General features: G+C 45.3%; 1 protein-coding gene across 1 annotated transcript in view; it reads right to left on the bottom strand.

The window, feature by feature from the left end:
• Positions 1 to 27,591, bottom strand: part of MTMR9 (myotubularin related protein 9) — a 310,732-nt gene that overhangs the window by 26,210 nt on the left and 256,931 nt on the right. Inside the window, exon 8 of the mRNA XM_085610425.1 lies at positions 26,832 to 27,052. Within this exon, the coding sequence (XP_085466551.1) occupies positions 26,832 to 27,052 (221 nt within the window). The remainder of the gene's footprint in view (positions 1 to 26,831; positions 27,053 to 27,591) is intronic.

The raw sequence follows: 27,591 nt of genomic DNA, 5'->3' as shown, positions 1-27,591 counted from the left end.
ACGTTAGAACCAGCATATGATCCCCGAGGTTTCCACCAGAGGGGGTGACAACGCCCCGACAGCAACCCAGCAGTGTATAGTGTACTCTACAAAATGACATGAGTCCCCAACATGTAGACAATGCAATAAATAAAGCTCATACAGTGCACCATCTCATCCCACCCCGGAGCCAGAAAACAAGTCCAAGCTAGCCACGGATCCACTGCGCGGGGGGAGAAGGGTCACCCCCCCCACCCCGCGGCGGGCTCTTATTAGGTTTGTATGTACGACAGAAGTCCTGAACATCTGTAGGATTGTCAAAGAACCGCACCCGGCCCTCAATCTCAACTCGCAACCGTGCCAGGTATAGCATGCCGTACTTAAGGCCGAGATTGCGGAGCGCCGCCTTAACCCCTGTGAACTTTCGCCGGGCTTCCTGTACCATTGCTGTAAAATCAGGGTAAAATGCAATTTTTGAGCCCTGCCAGGTGACGTCTCCCCGCTCCCTGGCTAGACGTAGGGCAGTGTCTCGGTCTTGAAAGTTCATGATGCGAGCTATCAGAGGGCGTGGAGGGACTCCCGGATTAGGACGCGGCCCAAGGGAGCGGTGCGCCCTCTCCACCACAAAGCCTGGCGTAAAAGAGTCTCTTCCAAAAATGTCAACAAGCAACTTTTCCACAAATACATCCAGACGACCCGTTGCTGTGGACTCCGGCACCTCAAGAATGCGTACATTATTGCGACGACTGTGCGCTTCAAGGTCCTCGTTTTTAATGGCCACATCTTTTAGTATGCGCTCCATTCTGTCCAGCCGCTTAATAGCCTGCGCAGCACCGTCCTCAACGTCGAAGATCCTGGCCTCTGCCACATCCAGGCGTCGATCATGGGCCTGTATTTTGGCCCCCATTGATTCCAACATCTTGTCCAGGAGTCAAAGCGACTATCTATGGATCTGAACCCAGCCCTCATCTCCTGCAGCCAGTCCGCTGGCGGGGCCGCCGCACCACCAGCCGCGCTCTCAGCCTGTTCCGCCATGGCCGGGGCACTCTCCGGCGGTTGATCCGCAAGCTTCTCGAATGGAAGTGTTTTTTGTTTCGGATCCCTGCGACCCATGCCTCCGCAAAGCGACTGGATTCCGTCCAGCCCACTGAGGTTTCTCTAGGCGTCGACAGGCAAGGATAGCGTAGGACCCGCGAGTTGACCCCAGCCACCAAACAATGCACGGATCTCAAGAGCGCCTTCACAACCTGTGCCGCGCCATGTGTGTCACCCCCACCTCCGAGTCGAAGACCAGCGCCACAGCGACGTAGAGACCGGTGACACCTGTTTTCGACTGTTTCTTCAAGTTCCCGGACAGACCCGCTCACGGCCCTGGACCGATGATCACCAGTACATCTCCCACGCACTGCGGAGCGCAGTCCACTGGATGGAGCAAACGGCGAGCTGATGGCAAGCATTGGCTAGCAGAATCACCGAGGTAGCAGATCACCACATGGCAGGACTCGAGGGCAGGGCAAAGCAGGCAGGCCTATCATTCACCTCAGGCCAGTGCACACGACCACCGCAAAGAGGGGGCCATGCAGGGGGCAGGAACGACCCCGGCGCAGGGCATCCAACCGGCCCACACCCCCGCCCCCCACCGCAGCGGCCAAGCCGCCGCCCGCCCCAGCCCGCTGCGAACAGCGAGTGACCGGGGAGCAGCATGGGCGGGACCGCTAAGCGGCGCCGATCCCGTCCAGTCACACGACCGGTGCCGGGACTCCAACGGACGCCTCCGTGGACACAAAGCTCCCAAAGTAGGCTCATGGGGTCTTGGGACGAAGCGGCATCGCCTGCTGTTCGTTACTGGCTTCAGAAGTTAGGGGACATTATTAATTCTGCTGGGCTGTCGAAGGAGCTTCAACACCGCGCAGCCATCGTAGCTCGCGGCTTGGCCACGCCCCCTTTCAAAGTTAATAAGTCACCCCTATGGAGGCCTTGTAGCCCACAATCCAGGATTCATAGTAGTTAAAAGTAGGATGTAGAAAAGTGATGCCCTTGCAGTGACTAGCAACCAAAAGCTATTTTCACCTAGATGCCCCAGGTGGAAAACCAGGGTATGGATTAAATTCTTAACATTGTAACTAAGCAATGGGTCTCGCTACATATATAATTAAACAACTATTTTTAATATTTCCTAAAAATCCAATTCAATTCAATTGTGAGGTTGGGGATTTAAAAAATATTAAAGAAAAGTAACTTTAAGAAAGTTACCCCGTCACCTGCTTCAGCTGTCAGAAGGATAATTAGCATAATTCTCTGCCAGCTTCCAGCCAATGACCAGCCTTTGAATAGGTGTGAAAAAGGTGGGAAATACCTCCAGGAGCAAGCAATAAGCTGAACTGAATGGGCAGAAATGACGCCACTGGACCTCACAGAATATGCAGGGTGTGGGCCGTAGGCCTCATTTTGACAGCACATTGTCAAATCCTGCTTGCCAGCTCTGCTGAGTAAATGTAAATTTGATACTTGTATAGCGCACTACTCACCCGCAAGGGTCTCAAGGCGCTTGTACGAATACCGCTGTGGAACCCATCCTGGCTTTCCCTGTGAGGCGTCCACTCCTGGGCACCCCCAAGGTGGAGGCCAGGCATCCTTAGCGTTGTGGGGGCCGGTGTGGAGATTAAGCAAGCTATTGCCCAGAGTTGCAGAGTGGTACTCCATGATTGGAATAGGCACCGAGGCGAGAATTATCAGGTCCATGGAATTGTTTGAGCCCAAAACCCGCCGAGGCGGGGAATTGAACCCTGGTCTGGGCTAGACCTCTGCATCAGGGTCTGCCGCTCTAATCATTGAGCCACACTTCTCCACATGTACAACTTGAAAGGGAGAGAACAGGATACTGAGCCAATTCTTGTGTATTCTCCTTCTGGGTTGCTGAAGGACCCTGCTGTGTCCAACCCAGACTTCTGTCTCCAGGTTTTACACATAGAATTTGGGGCACACTTGAGAAGAAGAGAACAGGATGTCAGGACAATTCTTGTGTATCCACTGTCTGGTTGTTGAGGATCTCTGACTTTGTCTTTCCAGACCTCTGTCTCTGGGTTTATTGTGGGTAAAGTGGTTGCTTTAAACTGGATTTTAGTGTTAGATGTGGGAGGACACTAGTATTACCATTGTACACTCCCTATGCACACCCCAAGTCCTCAGAGCCCAAGTTTAGTGTGACCAAAGACTTTCGCCATCTTGAAAATGGCCAAAATGTGTGGGGTTGGCCCTGTGAACGTTTACACAATTGGTTAAGGCATGCCCAGGAGTCATTACTACCCATTAGCTTCTGCAAGGCATACATATGGCACCTCCCAGCACCTACTGCAGAACCTTCCAGGACCCGAAAAAGAACAGAAGAAGTCTGGACCTGCTTTCAGTGACCCTAGAGAAGACCTGAATGACTGGATTTGTTCCCTCTTGTAACGAGGACAAAGAGTTGGCCTCCAAGAGTCATATGGTTTACCTGCTGTTCAAACTGTAGGGATATAACAAGCTATACAAGTCCTTTTCCTGCAACTACCCAGCTGACTAGTGGTATCTGGACTGGACCCAGCTGTTGACCTCTGCCTGACAATCCGTGAGTCTCCATGTGCTTCCCTTGAGGTCCTGGAGGGCTTTAGAAGTGTACTCCGGTGATTAATAGGGACCTAAGGACTAAGGGCCTCATTTATGGTCAATCTCCTCCTCTGACAACAGTTTAAGGGCAGGTTTGGCTGTATCTCTGCCTGCCTAATTTAGATCCGGGGATATACAGCTGTTTTTCAATGCCCGTCATCGACAGGAAAAACCTGGCATTAAGAGGCATCGAAACATGCACATTGCCCCCTTTGTTATGTGAGGAAACTCACATGGCAAGAGGGGAATTGTATTTTGTTTTTCTTTTTCAAAAAGAAAATCCTGCTTTGAGATTTTATTTTGGAAAATCTAAAAAAAAAAAGTTAACGTTTGGCATACGGCTCCATCGTGTTGATGGGGACGTCCCTCCACGGCGGAGATTTAAATGAGACCCTAAGTCATAAGGTGAACTCTTTGACCAGGACGAACCTGGTTGGTGTATCCCACCCACACTCCATTGCAAACAGCCTCATATTGCACCTACATCCCAGTCTACCACAGCCACCTACTATCATTGGCACTCTATGCTTCTTGGTGCTATTTTTACTTAAAACTTTACAAATTTATATCCATTGTTCCCCTTCCTGGTGTTTTGCCATTTTGGTGTCAGTTTGTTTATTACATTTTACTCTAGGTTTTCTAATTAGGTTTGTCTGGGAGTAGTTTTTTAAAAACTTTATTTTGGTTTCGGTGCTGCATAAATGCTTTACACATTGCCTTAACTTAAGCCTGTCTGCTCAGTGCCACAGGGGGTGGAACTCAGGTTAGTTTAGTGACTTTGAGGGTTCAGCTTGAAAAGAGCTGTGATTATTCCTTGAGGTAGGTAGATACACACCCCAAAAAATAATTCTATTTTTAAAAAAAGTATATACAGGAATGCAAGTAAGAGGAGCTTCTTACTTTGTTCTTACTCTCTCCTGATGAGGCTCAAACGGAGTTCCTTAAAAGTCCTGTGTGAGCGGAGGCACTAAAAAAAGGAAGCTGTGGATTTGAAGAAGCCTGGGACTGATGCGGAGGGTAATATAGTTCCTTGGTCAGCTTTAAAAAGGACACAGCTTGTTTTCTTGGAGTTGTACTGAATTGTGTGTTGCAGAATCCTTTGCCGCTAATTATTCGCTTGCTAAACCTCAGAATAGTGCCTCCTCATGGGTGAAAAACAATTAAACACGGATGGAGAGATGACAAGTAAGAATGTCTGGACATTATAGAAGCATGTTTCAACATTAAGCCCAGATCTGTGACCGAGGGTGAATGTTTGCATTGTTCAGCATTGTGTCCATCATTTGTTCTTTTTGCTTTTGTTGTACCAAGTGGGATGGGTATTCCCAGATGTGGGTCCCATGCTCACGGTGCCACTAGATTCAAGCTAGCCTGGCTCAGTGAGATAATACCCTGAAACCAGTCCCGGGGATGCTTGTTTACGGTCCAGTGAGGCCCTGGCTTGGCAGTTCGGGCTCGGCTGTTCCCATGAGGAGCAGGGTCAAGACTGATTTGCATATGGCTGGGTCCAAACTGAGGTGGCGTGGTGAGCAAAAAAACAATGGATTAAACCCAGATCTGTGACTGGAGGTGAATGTTTGCATTGTTCAGCATTCTGTCCATCATCTGTTCTTTTTGCTTTTGTCAACATCATATGCCAAGATGTTGAAATCCTCAATATCATGGCTCAAAAGTGATCTTTTGTGTCTTAACTACAATATTCCACTCAACATTGATCTGCATGATGCTCTGTAGCTTGAAGGAAAAAATTGTAGATGGAGTAGATTATGATGTTCTCAGTTCCAAAGATCTTCCACTCGACGAGTGCCTTGACGCTGTAAGTCACCACGACTATCATGCCAGTTCCTTAGACACTGAACAACAAACTCGAATGACAAGCCAGATTTTTTTCTCTTTTTCGGGAATCTGCTGAGGTAGATTAAGAAGCTTCTACAGTCTCATCGACTTTTGATGAACTCTCTCAAAGGGCATAAGGAATCTGCAAACACTCTTTCAACTTTAAAGTCCTCCTCCACACCTTCAGATAGTGCAGACATTACTTAGTGTTGTGACTATCTGGATGATATAGGATATTTATAAGAGGTGAGGATCCTTCTCAGATTTCTATCTTCCACATTTCGGGTATTTCATAAAGAGTGAAGGCATTTTGGAAAATGGTCTCCTAACAAAAAAAACACAGACAAAGCAATTTTAACAAACAAGAATTCAGTGGAAAAATGGGCACAGCCCAGGGCCCTGTATTCCTGACACAGCAGTCCATAGAGATGAACAAGGTACCAACTGCTTGGAACCTGTGCATGATGGAACAATCAGGTCAGAGAGCAGCCTTTTAGGCATTTCTATTTTCAGATTTTGTGCTAATGAAGCCTGCACAGGAACTGTTCTTTCATTTCTTTTATGTGCTTAAAATGAGGGTGTTTAGAAATCTTATTTGTAAGTTTCTCTTACTTCTATAGATTGTAGTGACGTTTTTAAAAATAGTCAAAATTTGAGAAAATAATTGTGTACTGGCATACGGCAGGAAGTTAAATAGTCCTGTAGGCAGATGGAGATATTCAATTTTCATGAATATCAGCAAGGATTTTATGATGGAGTGTCGTTACCAGTAACGTTTTCTACACTCCAACAGCAATCTATTCCCAACTTGAGGGCCCTACCTGCCAACGATAGGGAGACTAGGATGTGGCAAGTGTTTATACCAGATCAAGTCAAGCTTCAATGTTAATGGAAAAAGGGCCCGCAGAGTACAGACTAATGCGTGTAGTATGCATGAGGCGTATGACGTATGACTGTCAAACACACCAGCAGGCTTCCACAAATGTATGAATGCTACAGTAACATTAACGGAATGGATGAGGATATTCTATAGGCTGGCTCTTACTCTATGCAGTAGCATGGTAGGAGTGTAATATGCAAGATGCAGTGGGACTACGGTGCAAGCTCATCTGCTAAGTGCCGGATAGCCGGCAGTCTAAAAAAAAAAACCTGGAGCAGTCATGTAAAGCAAACACGGAGCACATCATTTAAGGAGGGCAGGCAGATTTCTTTAATCTGAGAGACAATGGGCCATCAGTAACTTTTGACAGACTCTTAAAACCACCAAGGTGGTGGGGTAATATCTTTGGGCAGTTACGCTCTATACAGTGAGAGAAGCGCATTAGCACCAGACACCCGCAACTCCATCCTAAATGCCAGATCCTCATTTGGGTCACAGAGTCGTTTACAACAATGGTGTGATCCACAGTACCACATCTGGAGATCCCCTATACCCAGACCTACACCAAACTTTGATTTTCAGACCTAGGACATAGGCTCTTGGCAACCCATTATTATGTTATGTTATCGTGTCTTATAAAGCGCGACGCCTGCCCCAGCAAAGAGGCGTCCCGGCACTATTGCAGGAAAGACTGACAGAGCAAAAGAACCAGGCAAGGACTAAGATGCAGAGAAAAGATAAGTCTTAATGGTCTTGCTGAATGCTAAATCATCAAGGCCTCGGATCTGCCCAGGGAGTGAGTTCCAGAGAGTGGCGGCTCTGTAACGAAAAGAGCGGCCACCGGCCCTAACTCTACATGTCTGGGGAACCACCACCAGGTGCTGACCCTGTGAACGGAGAAGCCATGTAGGGGAGTATGGCAGCAGGAGATCGGCCAGGATGGGAAGAGTGGCCAGTTTCAAAATCTTGAAAGAGATACATAGGGTTTTTAATTCAATGCGTCTGGCCACAGGTAGCCAGTGAAGACGGCATATGGCGTTTGACACAGAGCAAGATTTGCGCAGACCTAAGAGTGTTCTTGCTGCTGCATTCTGTGCCCTTCGCAACCTCGAGACTGCCGCTTTATTGGACCCTAGATAGAGGGAACAGGCATAATCGAGTCTCGACATAACAGTCGCCTGAATGATGACCTGCGCGTAGATGCGTAAACAAAAAAAACAGCAAGGGTCTAAGTCCCCGTAAGAGACCAAAACAGGTCCCTGCCATTTTTTTTGTTTGGACTCGATAGTTTAAGGAAGAGTCCAACCAAACCCCTAAGTTTTTTACTGCCTGTTTTGGGGAAGGGGGTTTACCTAGGCTGGCTGGTCACCAGAGCTCACTCCATCGACCATGGTCCCTACCTACTAACAGTACCTCGGAATTCAGTTGGAGGCAGTTGCTGTTCATCCACTTGGCCACTGCCGCAAGGTCGCCCTGAAACGTAAGGGCCTCCTGCTTGGTGTTATTAGAGAGTGCCACCACCAACTGAGTATCGTCAGCGTAGGAGACCATGGTCAGACCCCGGCTGCTGGCTACTGCCGCTAAAGGTTGAACATGGATATTAAATAACAGGGGACTGAGGGAGGAGCCTTGTGACACCCCTTGTCTCACTGGATATTCACCAAAAGCAAATGGGGGCAGTTACCGTAAATGACCTTTCATGGAGAAATGAATCAAGCCACTCAAGAGCCAAGCCCGTAATTCCAACCTCCGGAAGGCGTCTCAGCAGTATATCATGAGACACAGTATCAAACGCGGCGCTTAGATCTAACAAGATCAGCGCCGACGTTTGACCCTCATCCATTGCTGACCAGAGATGTTCTGTAACAGCTAGGAGAGCTGACTCCGTGCTGTGGCCCGGCCTGAAGCCATTCTGGGAGGGATCCAGTATGTTATTCGCAGCCAGAAAATCCGACAGAAGGGAGTTCACATAAGCCTCTGTGATCTTTGCTGCCCAGGGAAGCAAGGAAATAGGGCGATAGTTTTCTGGTTTGGCTGGGTCGAGCACAGGTTTCTTAAGTAATGGAATTACTTTAGCCTGTTTCCAGGCCCTGGGCACAGTAGCTGTACTGAGGGACCCATTTATCACCTGATTCAAGGAAGGTAAAATTGTCAATAGCACTTTCTTGAATTGGTCAGGTTTAAGCGGGTCAACGGGGGATCCCGACTTGATCCTACTGCAAAGAACTAACAGTAGATCAACCGGGATCGGCGGAAAGACTATTAGCCTGTTGACAGCAGCGTGCCACTCACGTTATTATGTGCGATTGGGAAGGAGCTGTAGATGTCATCCACCTTTTTCACAAAAAAGATGGCCAGGTCCTCGCACTGTTTATTAGACTTAATGGTCGACCCGGCCATGATTTGCTGAGATTGCAAACTGGCAAGTATAGAGAATGTGCTCTTAGAAGGATTAGTGCTCTCGCGGATTTGGTTGGAAATAAAAACTGCACGTGCCTGATATATGGCCTTATGATACCTTTTGATAGCTGCCCGATAGATATCTTTAGCAGTCAGACTGAAGTCTCTTCTCCATATCCGCTCTAGTCTCTTACAACCCTTACGCATATCGGCGAGTTCAGTCTTAAACCATGGTTTTACGATTGACTGACCATTTCATAGGGATTAAGCTGTCCAGTGGATACTCTATCCACTCAGAGAATACCATGTGTGCCTCGTTAGAATCCTCTGGCAAATTTGGGCGAGTAGCCAAGAGGCAAGCATCCAGGTGATCCCAGTTCAATTTATACGACGGCCGTTTCAGAGAGATCGACTGACCCTTAGTCAGAGCAGAAGTGACACCATATAGGGACATTGAGACCAAAAAATGATCCGTCCATCCCATCCTAATCAGTGCATGCATTGTGATTTGAAGTATGTTAGTAAAAACTGGGTCTAATAGGGGCCCTGCAATATGAGTAGGGTCTGAGACCAGCTGCATCAGTTGGCAGGCTGCACGGTCGGCCACGAAATTTGCCAAATCAGTGTCCTCCAAATTGTCTAAATGGAGGTTCAAATCCCCCAAAATTGTGAAGTTGGCGGTATTAACTGCTAATATACTGACCATGTCTACAAGGGCTTCCCTGAAACCTAGGGAAGGCCCTGGGGGGGCGATATACTAGAAGCCCAGACATAGTGTAATTCGGGCTCAAAGTGACCTTAAAGTGGGCGCTCTCACAACCGGTAACCGTCTGTTTAGCAAAAGAGCATGGGTAGCATGATTTAAAAATAATCACTATATCCCCACCTCTAGTTGCTCTATTAAGCGAAAGAATGCTATAGCCCGCAGGGAGTGCAAGGCCAGGTTCAGCAGTCATGGCATCAGAAAGCCATGTCTCAGTAAGAAAGAGAACATCTGGGGAGGCCTCCTCTAGCAGGTCAAAGACATCAGCATGATGTTTAGCTAAAGAGCGACAGTTGAGGCTCAATATGCTAGTGTGCTTGCTGGATCTGAGAAGGCGGTGGCAAGAGGGAGAAGTAAGTGTAGCTTGAAAACCACATTGTAGACAACTAAAAGGGCCCTCCATAGCGAGCCCCCCAACCTGCCCACAGTCAGTCCCCAAATTCCTAAGTTTCCACAGATCCTACCGTGTATAGGTTACCTTGTCCCTCTCGAAACCGGCAGCATGTCTGGCATCGGACGGGGGCCGACGGGCTTGACGCCGGCGCGCCCGCTGCACGCGTTCACTGCGCAGCGGCGCCATAGGTCTATTTTTATGCTGTGAGTGAGCTCTGCCCAGAGAAAGACTAGTCCGCCCCTTCCAAAATGGCCCCCACTGTTCGTGCCACTGGAAGTGAGGGAAACGGGGAATAGAGTTGCCACGAGCTCCCTTTACACAATCAACACAAGTTGTAGTCAAAGACCTGGGAAGGACCACCATCTTAAAGAAGGCTGCCTTGCCTATCATGGATATAGGAAGCACACTGCAATTGCTAGGGTCCTGCCTTAGCGAGTCCAGTCCTGGAGACTTACTAAACGTCCAGCACACCAGTTCCCCCCCAGTCCATTTATAGGTCAACATATTTCAAGTAGGAGTTTTCCACCTACAATAGAGAAGACCAGGCAGACGTGCGGTCACCACCATGCACAGGACTTAGGACTGAGATGAACTCTCTGGGAGAGTGGATAACTACAAAAATATCAAAAATGCGCACAGCGTGCAGAAAGATTAATGTAGCTCATACAAATGGACAGGTCTGTATTGGTTCAATCGCCACAGCAAAAAGGAGATATGACACTGGGAGACCCCATTTGGAACCATATCCGACAGGGAAACAAACCTTTAAACTCCATTAACCTGCTCTTAGGTCACAAGCTTCTGGTGTAAAAATGTAATAAGTAAGAGTTGGCGGTTCATCTTCTGGAGGAGGGCAAACAATCCCAGGTGGCTGTATTAAACACTGTTTTCAATATCCTCCATAAATGGATACGGACCCCCACCCCCAGCCTGTAACTCAATGTCAGAGCGTTCTGGAGATGTGAATGACATAATTAAGTGACCACCGAGGCATCAAGTGCCCTGGCTGGCGTGGACAAAGCAGACAGTCACACAAAGGAGTCAGTTCTCTAGAGCGTTGGCAAACTCCTTGGCCTCGGCATTAATGAAGGGAACAGATCTATAGACTCCTTAACTGGGAAGCCTCATTTGGGGATCACCGCAATTCACTTTTCTATACAGATCAGCTGTCAGTTCCCTCAGAGAACAAGTCAGCCACCATCCCCAGGATGTGCATTAACATCTCATGTAAGAACAGCCCAGGCAGCTCCAGCAGAAGCCCTTTGGACTCACGGCTTTACCATGACTGACAGCGATGAAGAGCCTAAGCTAACGAGTCTCCCTCTCTGACCGTGAGGCATGTCAGGGGAGATCAGAAATAAATGCAGTCTGAGCCTCTTGAGGACATACAACATGCAGGAAAACTCAGCAAATACCTGGAAACTGCACCACTTTTGGTGACTGGGCCACCTTTCATATCCGTTACCCCGCAGTCATGCCATCAAGTCTTGATTCTTCCCTTTTACTTAAGCAACATAATTTACTGTTTTTGTGCGCGTATTAGTGGATATTGTGATGGAAAGCCATCCACAAGATCCTGGCTTGATCAAGAATACCCTGTTGCAAAGACAACCTGCTCTGCCTAAGAACTCTGCTGCCTATTTCCATGCATTACTTTTCAAGTTTCTGAGCTAGTGCCCCAGCTTATCTGTGGCTTCTAGTTTGCCAGTCTCATCTTAAGAGACATCCTGTGGCCACTCGCCCAAGACCCAACTTAAGTGCACTCTGAAGAACCAAATTGAGCGCACTCCAAAGAAGCGGAGAGAAATCTACCAACTCAGCATTAAATGGGAAGTAATCTCCAATTAAGTCTCCATAATCCCTGCACATACCGGTTAGCATGATGCACCATAATCTGAACAGAAGAGTGACCAGAGAATCAAGGGTCTAGTGTCTACATTTTATAAACTAGCCCTCACCCACCCAAGGGTCAGTACGCTACATCATAGTGCCCCTACTCGCACCACTACCCTGAAGAGGCAGCGGTGAGGGCTATAACCCTCCACATAGTGGTCGGGGAGCACTTGGGGAATGGATACTATGAAGATTGAGGCGTGGAGTCAGAGATGCAGAGGATAAGGAAAATGATGAAAGCTACCTCTTATGGCCCTCACAAAACATGTTTATTCTTGTCCACAGAGGGCATGGGTTAAAGGTGTGGGGTTTAATACGACCCAATGAAGATCCCCTTCAGTGGGATTATCGTTTCACTTCACCCAAGGTTTGCGCTGGATCTGACCAAGCATGATTTACTATGGAAAAATCATGAGCCATTCATCACATGGGCAAGACGAATTGCCACCTTCAATACCGAGTGACTGCTTCTTTTGGGATTCTGACAATGCACAAGATGGTCGACTGCTCAGCTCAATTTTTGAGGTTCTGGATCGTGTCTTCCAGCTCAGAGCTGGGACTTTCAGTTTCAGGAACCCTTTTAACGACACGCAGCAGTTACATTTTTGGTCTTACGGTCCCAATCTTCAGCTCAAACCAGGAGTATTCTTGATTTCATGCTGTATGACGTCCATTGATGACCATGGGCTAGCTGGTTCACTCCCTACCCTAGGTTGGGAAGGCCTATTCTCAACTGACTGAAGAGGCGGCCTTGACCAATTCATTAAGATCCTTCAGCTGGCTGTCTGCCTTCCCGATCTTCCACCATCTTTGTACAGCGGAGGTCCAGGTACGTCAAGTGGATCCCAGGCTGCACCACAGCAGCCGAGTGAAGCCTCTGCCGGGAGGTAAGGAGTCCTCCCTGGCACTGAATAAAAAAACAAGCATGTCGATGCCAGGTGACACCATATAGGTGCGCACGCCTCGGGCAGGGAAACCACCCTGTCTGGCATGCAGGATGGTCCAGCCACCATTAGAATTTTGGACTGTTGGGAGCTTCATTGAAAACAATGGAGTGCTCCGGGCTTCTAATGACCAGTAGAAGCCCGGAGCTCAAGCATCACAATGTTTGCCTTTGATCGCAGCTGTTGCTGTGAACAAAGGCTTCAAGGAGCCCAAGGGGATTTGAACCTCCTCGGGCTCCGTAAGGCCTTTGTTTTACTATTTAGAGCATTCTGCCCTCTAGGGGCGGAATGTTCAAATAGCCTTATAGCCCTATAGCTATACCGGCCATTAAAGGCATGCCGAAGCTGGAGCAGGTCTGCAGCGAAGGCTTTACGCTCCAGACAGTAGGCATGCTGCACAAATGCCAGTTACATCCAAGAACAAAGGCGTTTATCTAGCATCGCCATTTACAACCATGCTCTATGAAGACCGTAAGACCATCACACTAGCCGGTTCCACAAGGTCTCGAAAGAGTGCTGTAAGCTTCACCACAGGTCTGGTGTAAGGGGGCAATAACAAACGGCCCAATCAACCCGGAGAGGAGGGCACCACAGGGATCCCGGCTCCCTCCAACAGTCACATGCTTCCAGGGTCTCCCCCCTTCATAGCAGAGTCACCCGCTTCCTTTAAAGGCTGCCTATTCGTCCTTTTAAGCTTTGGGTTCCACTATTTTGGCTTCATTACTTAAGCTGCACTCTTATTTCCAGCTGTCGCTTCACAGTCTCACTAGGCTTGATTTTTGACAGCCTATTTAGGCTTTCGAGGGCTCTATGCTGCTTGCACTGGTGTCTTCATCTTCTTTGAGAGGTCAGTTGAGCAGATGTAAATTGTTTCCCTACTGGGGATCTGAATGGGAGCTCGGACTGTAGTTGCTTTATGTGATCTGTATCCAGCATTCTTAGCCTTGTCAAGGGGAGGAGTTTTGACACTAGGACTGTGGAAACTGGAGTTCTGTTTTAATATGTGACATAAAAGAGAACAACACAACTCAGCGAGCAACAATGGTGTCAAGCCTAAGCTAAGAACGAATATAACAAACCTTGGACTGGGGATGAACTTGGGCAGGTAACTGTTGAGATGGGTTTAAGTTCAATGTTGGACTCATGTAAATGTAGAGATAACATATATAAGTCTGTTACAACTCACGCCCTTCCTTTCCTCGTGAGTTCTGTAATTCATTAAATGTCACACAAAAAATTGTCAATAGGTGGCAGCAGAGATAATGTAATCCTAGCTGCTTTGTTAAATAGTTACAAAGATCTTACTCGGTGACATTCTCCAATTTTAGTAAACTATGAATATAAACTTTATTTATGTAGGAGAGTCCATTGCAATGGTGAGAGATCATGCTCTGCACAAAGATCATTTTTATGTTACTCAGAAATATTTCTGGATAAAATAATTGTTTAAATAATTGTTGAAAAACTAGATTATAATCAGGGACCCCCTTTAAATGGACTGTGTATGTGCTGTGTACGTTTCTTTGTATTAATGTACTTTAAGATAAAACTACGACACTACAGGAATATCAAGTCCCATCACTCTACAGGACTGGGTGAACATTTGGTGGTTTTGTTACTGTCCCAGCAGGAAAAGAGAGGGGTAGTCCCCTTAATTCACGAATCTTCGATTATTTGCAGGAACCTGGACTACACCCCCAAATAGCATTTTTAGATTGAGCCTGGGCAGCGCGTTCGCTGCTCTGCGAGGCATGCTGTATTCAGGTATGGACTTGAAGCTCCGCCCACTCTCTGCCCATCTTTTCAATTGGCTTCTGCTACTGTTCTCTCTAAATGAATTCGTTAATAGGCTTGTTGGTCCACCTTAGTAACGCCTTGTCTGCATTTGTAACCTCCCATGAAGACTGAACTTTTTACTTGTGTTGTTACACAGCCTGTTAGTACTTTTTTTTTTCAATGTCTTCAAAATCTAGCTGTTTTTGCAGACACGACAGGCTCTCCCTAACCCACACTGTTTTCATGACAGCGTGGCGCCCGATCATGGATGCTGCACTTTATCTTTCAAAAATGCTCCTTCCACAGCGCAGCTCTACTACAAGCGCTATGCTGCTTTTTTATTTTTAAAAGTGCCCCATACCACACTATTACTTTATTGGCAGCCACACCTTTCTTTAGATGAGCTGCATGTTAAGAAGGGGGCGCGGTTCACATTAAAGTGAAATTGCGGCACGGGGCACCTTTACAAAAAAAATCCATTTGTTAGTCAACTTGACAAACAAGTGGCTTTTATTTGTAAAAGCGCCCCATACCGCGATTTCACTTTAATGATGACCGCGCACCTTTCTTTACACGATCCGAGTCTAAAGAAAGGGGTGTGGCCACCATTAAAGTCAAAGAGGGCATGGGCGCTTTTACAAAAAAAAAAAAAAACATTTGTTTGTCAACTTAAATAAATGCTTTTGCTTTTTTTTAATTTTTATAAAAGTGCCCCACACTGTGCTTTAATTTTAATAGCTGCCGCGCACCTTTCTTCAGACGCGGGTCATCTAAGGAAAGGGGCGCGGCCGCCAGTAAAGTGAAAGTGCAGCATAAGACGCTTTTACAAACAAGTATTTGGAATGTAATAGGTCTCGCATTTGCGAGAGTAAGTTAATAGCATTAGAAATGACAAAGCCTTTTATTTGGGTTTTAAAAACCAAAACATAAATAAATACGAGACCTATTGCACTGCAAATGCTTGTTTCTTATAGGAGTACAGAGTCTCATGACTGGGGTTGAGGGCACGACCTTCCTGCTGTGAAAGCGGAAGCACAGGTCCAATGCCAAGTTTCGCGTATCCCTCCCTCCTCGCACCGTTTGAAAAGAAAAGGTTGTGCTTAGTTCTCTCAAAGGAGTCAGAGGGAACACGCAGAACCCTGCAACCAGATGAACCAGAATGTGTCCTCCAGAGAACCATGGGGAGGAACATGCAGGAAGCAGAGCAGAGGGTGCTTCCTGTTGCCATGGCAGAGAGGCCAATGCAAAGGCATCCCAATCAGGATCAAGTGTCACTTCCAGGCCTATTCAAGGCATCCACCTTCAATTTCAGGGTGCCCGCCAAATATGCCGTTGTTGGGAAAATATACCATTGCAGAGCCCACTGTCCCAACCGCGAGGCCTCCTATCACAGGGTCGAGGAATCCATGCCACAGCTGCCTATACTGGAGCAGGACTAAAGGGATAGCTCACTGTGATGGTAAAGGGATAGCTCACTGTGATGGTAAAGGGACACATTCACAAATAGAGCTCTAGGACAACATAAAGGAAGATCTCTCTGTGGACCGAGAGCCTCTTGTGATGCAGGAGCCCATCCCTAAGCACCACTGAAGGGGGGCAGCACCATCTGCAAGCAGCATCAACATCATTCAGGAGGCCATCAAGACCAAAGACAAAAGGCCAGCAGAACTGGGATCAGACACAGAAATATCAGTATCATATCCAGAGTAAAACTCTGGAAAAACCCCTAAAAACTTTGCAACGCATCTTCTCCCATCTAGGATTTCCTGCACAAGGTCCAGGCTACTATATATTTTGTCAAAACGAGTTTACGCCAATGGCCTCTACCACGGATCACCTTTATCAACTATGAAAAGACTACAACAGATTCAGAACTCTGCTGCCAGACTACTTCTTCATGTAAAGACAAGCCCACATCTCCCCTGCCTTGAGTGTCCTACATTGGTTACCAGAAGATCTACTTCAAGACGCTTTGTATCACCCACAAAGCAATACATGGAACAGGACCGCTCTTCATCAGGAATAAAATCATCACATACATTCAATAAAGGAACCTCCTCACAAGAGTAGCACCACGCCTAAAAACCCCGCTATACAAGAAAAAAGACCATAGGTGGTACATCTTTCTCTGTTCTAGCAGCCAAACTATGGAATTCATTGCCCCCAAATAAAAGATTCACCGATAACGATTTTATCTTCTGAACACTACTCTACACTAATGTACAGCATAACCTTGTATGTAACCATTTATAATTTGATTATATTATTGTTTCTTTGTGCACAAATATGTATAATAACAATGGTTTTTAAAATATATAGATATTTGCTAGCTCGGCTTAGCAAATACATTTATTACCTATAGTTAAATATATATATGCCAATCTATGCTTAACATGTTTATATATAGGTCACCACTTTGTTTTCATATAAGTTATTTGATTAGATACTTATGGGTCACTATTTTATTCATCTGTCACAACATGTAAATAGTATCCCAACTATTTTATCTACAAGCTCTTCACTATTGAAATATTGAGGAAAATATATATTTTTTTAATTGAGTTATAAAAAATACAAAAATACATTTGCTTCAAGTACAGCAACACCTAAACGTCTGAGTTCGTACAATACAACTTTAAAATTAAATATATTATCTTCCTTACACACATATGTACCCTTTCTATGTAGTCCTGTATCTATATATTTATTACATTACTCCTACTGTGGAAGAAAGTTAAAGAAATATACTTTGACTCTCTCCACTGCACCACTCTGTCTCACCCAATACTTCTCTCAATATATCCTCTACCTCCACTCTGACTCATCCCAAACCTCATTCTACTACTGTGATCTTCAAAATAACCCTTTAAAGACTCTTCCCTCTTCTATTCGTCTTGACGCGCCCCAAACCTCCTTAGGTCGAGCCTAGACAGAGCTTGCGCTGTCTGGAAGATAGGTTGTATGTACTGTGTGTGGGCTTTGGAGTATTGCCCCAGTACATGTCTGCTTCCACATGGGGATTACGTTTTTTTTCTAGCAACTGCCTCTGTTTAACCTTGATAGAAAATGATCAGCAGGTCAGTAAAATACCAGATTCGCTTTACCCATAATATGCTTCATAGCTAAAAACATACAAGGTTCCAAAGATGAGACATATTGCATTGCAAATGCTTGTTTTAAGACTATGATCTCCCAATCAACCCTTTCTAAATGTTTCATTCATGTGTACCTCCTTTGACTCATCCCAGACCTGATTTTCTACTATGATCTCCCTAATCCCTTTCTAGAGACTCTTCCCTCCTCCATCTCTCCTTTTTACTCATCCCAAACTTAATTACTACTATGATCTCCAAAATAACACTATCTAGACTCTTCCCTCTTCTATCCCTCCATTATCCTATTCAATCCAACTAACAGACTCACATGTCCACCACTCAAATTAACTTGTATTTCCCTATACTAATCCATCACTAATCCTTTTGGGTTCCGGAGTAGCATGCTACTTGCCGAAAAGCACTTCAACGCCTCGTCAAGGGTACTAAGTGCTATATAAATGCAATTACAAACACAATATTCGAGATCCTCGGAGGTATAGGAAAGAAACACAGAGCACATGTTTCATCCCATGCCAAAGAAGCCCCACCTTTCAGCAGAGCAAGTGGAAGTTTTGAAGGTTGCTGGAGAAGCTCAGATTGAGAATAGTTATGGTACGCTGAAGATAGTCCGACATCAGAACCGGTCATCCAAGTAATTAAATACATGCGCTCCTGCCCTCCTAAAGGAAGCTTCCACTACAGCCAGCACTATGGTGATGGCTCACTGAAAAGTCGTGAAGCCAAATGGCAGCACTGCAAATTGACAGTGCTGGAATCCCACTATGAATTGGAGGTTGGCATCTATGAGCAGGGGGGTTTGACAGATGGAAGAAGGCATCCTGGGGACCCAGGGACACCATATAAACGTGTTCTAGTAAGGACAGGAAGACATGCCTCAAGGACAGCACTTTGAACTCGTCCTGCAGAGGGTTTAATGATTCCTGGTCCAAAATTCATCAGGAACAGAAGTAAAAGGGCTAAAATCCTGTACCACTCTCCTCAATAGGTGCTACTTCAATGGCCACTTTGTGCAATGCAGCGAGGACTTCCACTCCAAGATCGAAGTATGCACCAGGGAGCACTTACTTGCAGATGGTGGCCAGTGTGGGGAGTGGATAAAAATGGAGAAAGCAGTCCTTACAGATAAGCTGGTGCTCTTAATAACCTTATATTTTGCCAGATAATTAGAGACTTTAACCGCTACTGAAAACTGATGGCGTAAGAAGGATGAATGACTATGTGCAACTGATACTGTTCCTCTCGCACAAAAAAAACCAACACCAGGGACAAGTTCACCACATGCATGACTGTAGTAGCCACCTCGAAGAAATCCAATTGCCTCAAATTTAACGTGGACAATTCCATTCCATTCTATTCATGGGAATCTGTAGAGCACATGGCTACCCATCCGAGCCTCCCAGCGCTAGGATAGCATACAGGTCGCATTGTCGTCTGGCCACTTAGTTAAAAAGAGCAGTTTTTAGCAGTTTTCTAAATTGAAATTCTGACTCTGCTGTTCTTACAAGACCATGGTGGTAGTCTTCTGGAAGAACACCTTGCCATAGGACTTCAGAGGTGGCCCACGGACCTCGGACCCACCCCCTGCTCGCAAGCGAGAAACCGTAGAATCACCACAGATAAAATCTGGACATGACCGTCAAAGTAGTGTTCTTGGCCTGCTTCAAGACACTAAGGATGCAGAAGAAAATCGTTTTCCTGGTGCTGTCTGGCAGCCACTTGAAGATCATTACCAGCAGACTAGACTATGGAGACGCCCTGTATGATGGGACCACCAACCAGCTCACAAGAAGACTGCAGACCATCCAAAACACAGCAGCAAGAGTAGTGCCCAACCTCCCAGGCCGAGTCAACATCACACAACACCATAGAGAACTCCACTGGCTCCCGATACACAAGCGCGCACACTTGAAACTCCTCAATTACACCCTACACTCGATCTGCCTATCTGAACAGCCCCCTTTACTTCCACCGACCTTCCAGACACAAGGTCTAGTTTATTTGTAGAGTGCATAGTTTATTAAAACCAGTTACACCTTCAAACAATAAACAATAATAAAATTAGGAATATGCAGAACTACTGATTTTCTATTCATTTGCTTGAATAGAAAATCATAACATGTAATTAAACATGTAACATTCCCATCAGATAATTAGCCATGGACTTGGCTGTGCAATGTAAATTAAAGTGACCGTGCTCGCCGTGGACATGGCTGTGCAACATTTATTAGAGTGTTAATGCTCAGTTACATCGTCCGCGGCTCATCGCCGAACAACTAGCAGCCTTCAGAATCGATAACAGGACATAGGCATGGCTGTACCAGATTTACTAAAGTGACAGTGCTTGGCAGTGGGTGTGGCTGTGCAAAGATTTGTCAAAGTGTCAGTGCACAGCCCCAACAACCCTTGCTGACCACAGCACCACTGTCAGCCTCCGGGTGTCAAATAGACTGAAAGCTACCATGCCTTTATCAGTTTCCGGGTGTCGAATGGGTGGGTCCGTAGCGGCCGCTGTGCAAATTTTGCTCAAGTGCCATAGTTTTAATAGCAACCAGTGTCCCACTATATGCAATGTACAAAACTTTATATCTGTTCCTTTCCCCATGCTGGCCTTTATTCTTGCTTCAAATATTTCTATGAACTTTACAGCCTGGATATTTAGGCCTGTATAATCCGAAATGAGTGCAGTTATAAGAGCTTGCCTACACGTTCGAATGGCTGCCTGATTAAAGGGACAGTGCAGCACCCTTCTACGGTCAGGTAACATTGCAGGCAGATGCAAAGAATGTGTATTATGGTCTCCTTTTCCACGCCGCACAGGCTTCATTCTGTTTTGGCAGATTTTTACCAGATGGGCAATAGGTCCAAAGTTGGTTGGATTCCTAGGTGGAGAGGCATAAACCTAAGCTTGATATCCAGACACCTCCGCTATGCCGGTCTCTCACTAGACCTACCCAAGCACATACACAAATGTGCTGCACTTTCTTATGCCTGGCCCCTAAACCCTGGAACGACCTCCCACAACACATCAAAGCCTCTCTTTCCTTTTGACTTTCGCAAGAAGCTGAAGACCTGGCCTCACACACCTTCTACAGAGCACCTGGATACCCTCACAGGTGATTGCCGTGCTCTAAGAACACAAATAATGTAACGCATACACAGCTGCTAAAGAGCTCCAGACACACACCAGTAAGTGACAGAAAAACAAGCACTGAAGCCACTGCACTGGACAGAGTCTTACATGGGCCGATATAATTGCATTCCCTATAGGAGGCGGGAGCACGGACTGAAGTCAAATAGCCCTACCTGGTGGCACTGGTGCGCTAATGTAGTTTCGGCGCACTAGTATATTCATAACGTGATAAATATGCAGTTTAAGACGCATCCATCAAAAGAGTCCCACAAAACAAATAAATCCCATTAATAATTTTCTGCTCAGAACCCCTTCACTACCAAGAGACACATTTAAGAAAAGCAACAGAGAGAGGAGGCTCCAGGAAAATAGTTTAGCTAAAAGGATTTGATCTGCAAGAGGAAATTCTGTTAAACAGAATGCTGGAGGCTAAAAGAACAGTGGGCAAAAATGTCTTTGAGCAGACATATAGAACAGTAACTTAGCATCTGGAAAAATATCTTCAAAATAGAGGTAGAAGAAAAACTGAACGAAACAAGTAAATGCTTCATAAATCAACATTTTCAATTATAAAAATGAAACAGTTCAGAGGCCCTTTTTCTGGATCTTCATTCCTCAAGGAGTAAAATTAGTTGATATGCATCCTGGGACAGTGGATCTCTCAGATTCTTTAAAGGTGCAGTCTCAAGATTCAGATATGTAAAAAATGAATAATATATGCACCCTCGATGGTTTGTTATTGTACTTTTAAGCAAAGGAATAATATGGGGGTTTCAGATAAATGTATTCTATTGTGCTTTATTGTAATTCTAACTGGCTTAATTTAAAAATGAAAGACACACAAGTTTGCCGCCTACAGGCAAGTTTACTTTAAAACATTTTTAAGAATACAGCTTTATTCTTAATTTACATGTGTTTGTCCGAAATCCCGCTCAAAGTGAGACGAGTGCCAATTCACAATGGCATTTCGGAGTATGTAAAGTGGTACTCTTTTAGTACTAACTTTTTAGGTCTCGCCTAGCGACGCAGCGCATGCGCTGCACGCCTTGGCGAGATCTATTGTTGTCGACTGCGTTGCCGAAGGGGGACAGGAGATGTGCACTTTCCCGGACAGCCGATGTGTACGCTCACGGCATGTCTTTTCTGGCGATCTCAGCTTGCGCCCGGACAGCCAATGTGCACGCTCACGGCGTGTCTTCTCTGGCATTCTCAGCTTGCGCCCGGACAGCAGATGTGCACGCTCACGACGTCAGTATCCTGCGGGATGTGATGTAAAGTGAAGTGTGCGCGCTTTCTGCGACCTCAGACGCAGTCCTGTGTTTGTTGCGGCGATGTCCTTGCGGCGAGGTGCGGCCTGAACTCTGTCTTTAGAATGGCATGTATTCACCGTGCACTAGCGCTACGAAGCCGCACTAATGGCAGGCTGTGCGCCCGCGTCTCATTTTAAAAGGTGGTTCTTTCCATCTGCTGTGCAGGTTCTTCGGGCTGACTTTTGAGGAAGAGGATCTCTGGTGAGCTGTCTGCACGCTGCTTGCTTTGCACGATCTCTAATATGCATTTATTTGGGCAAGCGATGATTAAAAAGTGAAGTGTTTTTGCGTAGTCGTGAGCAGTATACATTGCACAGGCGTGCCGTGAGCGATAGCTTGGAGTGTTCTCTCCCTGCACCTCAGGGCTGCCCCATCACTCCAGCAATTTAGAAGCGATCTTAAGACCTGGATGTCGGAGTGTTCCAAACCTTCACGCAGCATCAGATAGCTCCAGCGCTTCAAGACCCCCACTAGTGATTTGCCGCGCTCTATACAGGTTTTGATTAATTGATGCCTGTTAACTACTGGACTGCAGGTGACTGTGGGAAAAGGTTATTTTATCGTTCGCAGGTGTTACTTGCTATTGTACAAATGTGCTATGTAGTGTCTTAATCGACGTGTGCCAATAGACAGAAAATGGTTTATTTTTACGGGTTCGGTTCTCGTTGCTTCCATTTCGTTTGTGGTTGTCTGTTGTGCGATCACGTCTTTGAGGGAGGAGTGGCACGTGATTTGACATACATACATGACTACGATACAGCATGTGTTTAATGAACACGTGTCCTTCTACGTGTTGTGTGCTGTTTCTATCCCAGGTGCCAAGCTCAGTCAAGCAGTGTGTGGGTTTACTGCGTGTTGTTATGTCGGTCATTACAACTCGAAAGTGTCTGACCAGTCTAGGTAGAAATGTGAAAAGTGAAGTGGGTTGAAGCATAGTTCCAGGTAAGCGGGTTAAGCTGAGACAGGCAGAAACTGCTAGATGGGGGCTCTTGCATGTAGCCACTTCCTGACCTCCATCTAAAGTAGGCAGTTTACTTCTTCCACCCATAGTCCAGTTACTCTACCGCAGCTCTGGGCATGTGACAGGAGGCACTGGGCATTGCTGTCAAACGTCTTGTAACTACTGAAATGAGGCAGTGAATGTTTAGTGACTGGTATTCAGAGCTTTCTGAAATTAAGCGCTGGTTCGAAAAGTTCAAATTTAAGCTTCTTTGTGTTAGCATGTTTTGTATGACCATGTCACTCACAGTGTATGTTGAGATTAAACCTGTACATGTAACTGTTCCAAGTTTCAGACATTCCCCCCCTTGAGTACATTACTGATGAGTAACTGAATTAAAGGTACGGTTTTGGCGAGCACTAGGAAATCCTGGTGCATTAGCGAAACTTCATAATAGATGGTTGACGCATCCAGTCCCAGGCTCAACTCACGGCTGTCAGCAGAGGGCGATTTGCATTATGTAGCTGAACATGAGAGAGGAACTAACCAATCAGAAAAGCATACGTAATCAGTCCCGTCACAGTCATGCTCATTATTGGTACAGATGCAGTACAAGTGACATTCTTGTAACTGTTTCTAGAGCATCCTTAGATGTCCGACGATTGAGCTAAAGCGCTCCTTAATATCTGTGGTTAGAGATGATCCCAATTTATGTTTGTCCTGGGAGAAAAGTCCAACTTCTCAGTGATATCTTTATAAATGAGAAACCATTCACATTAAAACAAGCACTAGAAAACCCAATATGTCTGGCTCTGCTACCACCTTTTTGGCTGTGTCAGTGCTTGGTTTGTGTAGAACTTCAGTTCTCGGGGGAGCTGTCAGGCATTCACCAATATAAAAGATGGCAAAAAGCCAAAATATATTTGGTTAAAAAAATCACACATTTCTATAGTAGTACCTGGCACTGAAGGGACCTACTTTGTGTGTGAATGTGCTCCTTGTGAAAGAGCAGAATGCAGACACCCACAGTGAAGTTGGTCCATGGGTACTCACAAACTTTGTTTCAGGGGCCAAGAAGCCTGGTCTGTAGAAGCCAGTACAGTTTGTAGAAATTCTGTGTAGAATGGTTTCTTGAGAAGGAAAAGTTGTGTATGGTAAATTTTAACATGTACTCTAGGGTCGTATTCTTAAACGGTGTTTCGCTCGCTCAATTTGAGCACTAGATGCCATGAAGTAACGCGGCGCACCACAACTTCCTGTGCACTGCATGGGCCGCAGCGCATATAGGTTCTCTTTACATAGTTGCTGCGCTTTGTTTCATCACAGCGCACGCTTGTTCTTTACTACTTCCTAATTAATTAATCTCTGTAGTTTTTCTTTTCCATAATACTGCACACATCATGTTTTGTCAAAATAATGTGCTTGTGAGCATCTACCCTAGGTTTTATCTATTGGTGCGTTCTATTTACTTTGATCTTTTCCTCCCTTTCACTATTCCTATCCCACATCTCTTCCTCTACCTCTCCCTATATTCCTCTTCCACTCTCTCCCATCATCTTGATCCCTATTTATCTGTCCACTCTTTAAAAACAATTTAACATTCCGGTTAAAAAAAAGCATTTGCAATGCAATAGGTCTTGCATTACTAAAAATTAGAGCTATCAGTGTTGCATTATTATTTGCAACGCCAAAAGCTCAAACTTTTACTAATGCGAGACCTATTGCATTGCAAATGCTTGTTAATCTTTGTATGTGTTTTTCCTGAATCCTAAACAAAGAGAACGAGGACAAATTCACTAAGGCATTTATAAGTATATAAAATGGTTCTCGTTTAGTACTACATTGTGCACTCTTAAATGCCTCTATTAATAGGTCCAAGACAACTAAATGGGATTTTCAAGGTAAATTCTATGTACAATTAGTACAAATAAAAAGGTTTATGTCCTCTTTGCACTTTTACTGAAAGGAAATTGAACATTTCCAAGTCAATTCACAATGGCAATTAGAATACACAAAGTATTTCAAAGGGAGCACTACTGGATGTACTCATACATGCCCCTGCGAATCGACCCCATAATATGTTCTGAAGTATTATTCTTCCGCAAAAGGAACAAATGATGGATGGAATGCTGACAATGCAAACATTTACCCCCAGTCACAAAAATCTGGGTTTAATCCATTGTTCTTTTGCTCACCACTCCACCCCTGTTTGGATCCAGCCATATGCAAATCAGTCTTGACCCTGTTCCTCATGGGAACAGTCCAGCCCGAACTGCCAAGCCAGGTCCTCACTGGGCCAGAAACAAGCATCCTGGGACCGGTTTTGGGGCATCACCCCTCATCAGACAGGCTAGCTTGAATCCAGTGGCGCTGTGAACAAGGGACCCACTGGTGGGCATACCCTACCCACTTAGTGCTCTCTCCCTCATGTCATGCATACACTTTTTTTGGCACATATATAAACACAGTTTCCAGCACAGAAACAGCAGTAGAGAATACTGAAAATTTGTTGAAATTTTTTTAGAACACTGTTGCTAAAATATTAGAAAACATGCTTCGCATTTAATGGATTTATCTAAGAGGTAACTTGTATGAACAAAAAAGGAATGCTTATAAGATGCAGTTTTTAATGCTAGTTTAAGCAGTTTGTTTTTTTAATGCTTTTTATTCAGCACTGTAACCTACTACATATCGTGTTCAGATAGCACCTGTTGAGTTACATATTCCACAGTTTTGAGCTAAACACGAATATTTGATATTAACAAAAACGCCTTGCAACCTCTTACCCAACATAACATAACATATCCCCAACGTCCTCTTGGCGCTGTGCCTCAATTCCACTTTCCATAGCTCAGCATAAGTAATTCCTAATTCAAACGATGCACCCTACCTGAGGCTATCTGTCAGTGCCCTAAATCTTGTGAGTCAAGAAACCACTCCGCACTCTCTTCCCATATATTCAATAACTAGTTACCAGATTGTCTGGAAGTCCTCATTATCTTTGCCAAGATTGGTTGATAAAAGTGCCAGTCACTGTGTCCCAAGCCAGAAGATGTACAAAGGATGCCATTTGTGTAGTTCATTTTTATGGCATCTGCGAAGGGATCAATATTAGCCTTAAGTAGATTATTAATTCATGAAGTAATATGAACTCCCAGACATTTCAAAGTGCAATCCTCAATCGTAAAGGTTGTCCTGGTTTTTAGCTCCTCTTCTTCCCTAGTGAGTCTCATTGGCATGAACTCCATTTTCAAATTGTTCTTCCTGATGTGCCACCAAATTTCTCGATCTAATGCAGCAAGGGTAAAAAGGATCCCTGCGGGTCCATCCATCAAGAAGACAAGACAAGCCAACAGTGATATTTTATGCTCTGCATCTCCAAAGACCCTGCCTTTTATGTCCTGTGATTGCCCAACCACCATCAACATTTATAGCAACAAGGTGTTGGGGTGTGGGATATCTCTGTTCTCTGAATCTCAAAGTTTCTTGAAAACAGTCCACTAATCAATTCCTAGCTCTAACATAGCAGGCCATAACTATGTTGATCCACTTCTACTAAATTTCAACATAGCTCTTTTCAGCCTGATGGACATTTCCTCCGCGTCCAATGCGAACAGTGTAATTTGGTTATTCAGTTTGCTTTTTCAACAAGCTGAGATACCCCCCTAATATTATCAAACGTTTGGAGTGGTAGCAGTTACTAATTTCACATACTGTGGAGAAAGTGGTCATTTGTTCAAATTTAGAGGACATAAACTAAAAGCACAGTGAATACTTTCATGAGTAGGGCACAGGTGGAATGGTACACTTGCAGTCTTCACTTACCTTTCACTTTCATTGTTGCCCAAGAAAGTGCCAAACTGAGATGCGTACGCATGCTCAAACAGCAGCACCAGGAAGTGTTCATTGAACTCGAAAGAACAGGGGAACTGGCGGAGGATCTGCCATACGCAGTCCAGGAATAGCAGGAAGGTCGGGGCCTCCCACTTCTGCTTGGAGTTCGAGTAGGCAGACTGAAGGCAGCGCTGCTGAAATGGGTGGCCAGCCTAGAAGTCAAAAAGTAGGGTCAGTCAAGAATCCACCAAACTTTCTTCCCTCTGGCTTCAAAAGTACTCTTGTGCACATAGGATAGATCAATTTCACACTTTAAGAAGGCTATAAAGATGTTCATGGATTATTTGGATATTTTTCAGTACCTAGGGCAACTTCACTTAAGTGAAGTTATGTTTTTTTTAATTACAAAAAGTAGGTGATCAATCCAATATAAAAGGGCTTTGCAGGGGAAAAAAGATTGAAACCTACTTTTTTGCAGGAGAACTCTGTCACGAAAAAAGTGTTTTCTGGACAACTTTATGACAAGCCACTTTATGGCATAAAACTTCACCCACTGGCGTAATTGTATGAGAGTCACAAACGTAATAACCCAAGATTGTTGTGAACTTTCTAAGCAAAATTGAAGCTTCACATGGCCCAAGATTCAGAAAGTTATGTAACAATATAAACATAAGACAACAGGAATGATATGGCACACTGACATTTGGGGGGGGGGGGGGTTGGGGGAGGCGTTTATGCATACAAGAGCGCT

This window comes from Triturus cristatus, chromosome 6, assembly GCF_964204655.1.
Source record: "Triturus cristatus chromosome 6, aTriCri1.1, whole genome shotgun sequence".
In the NCBI taxonomy this organism is placed as follows: domain Eukaryota; kingdom Metazoa; phylum Chordata; class Amphibia; order Caudata; family Salamandridae; genus Triturus; species Triturus cristatus.
The sequence above is the reverse complement of the archived record's forward strand: the minus strand, read 5'-3'. Positions and strand labels throughout refer to the sequence as shown.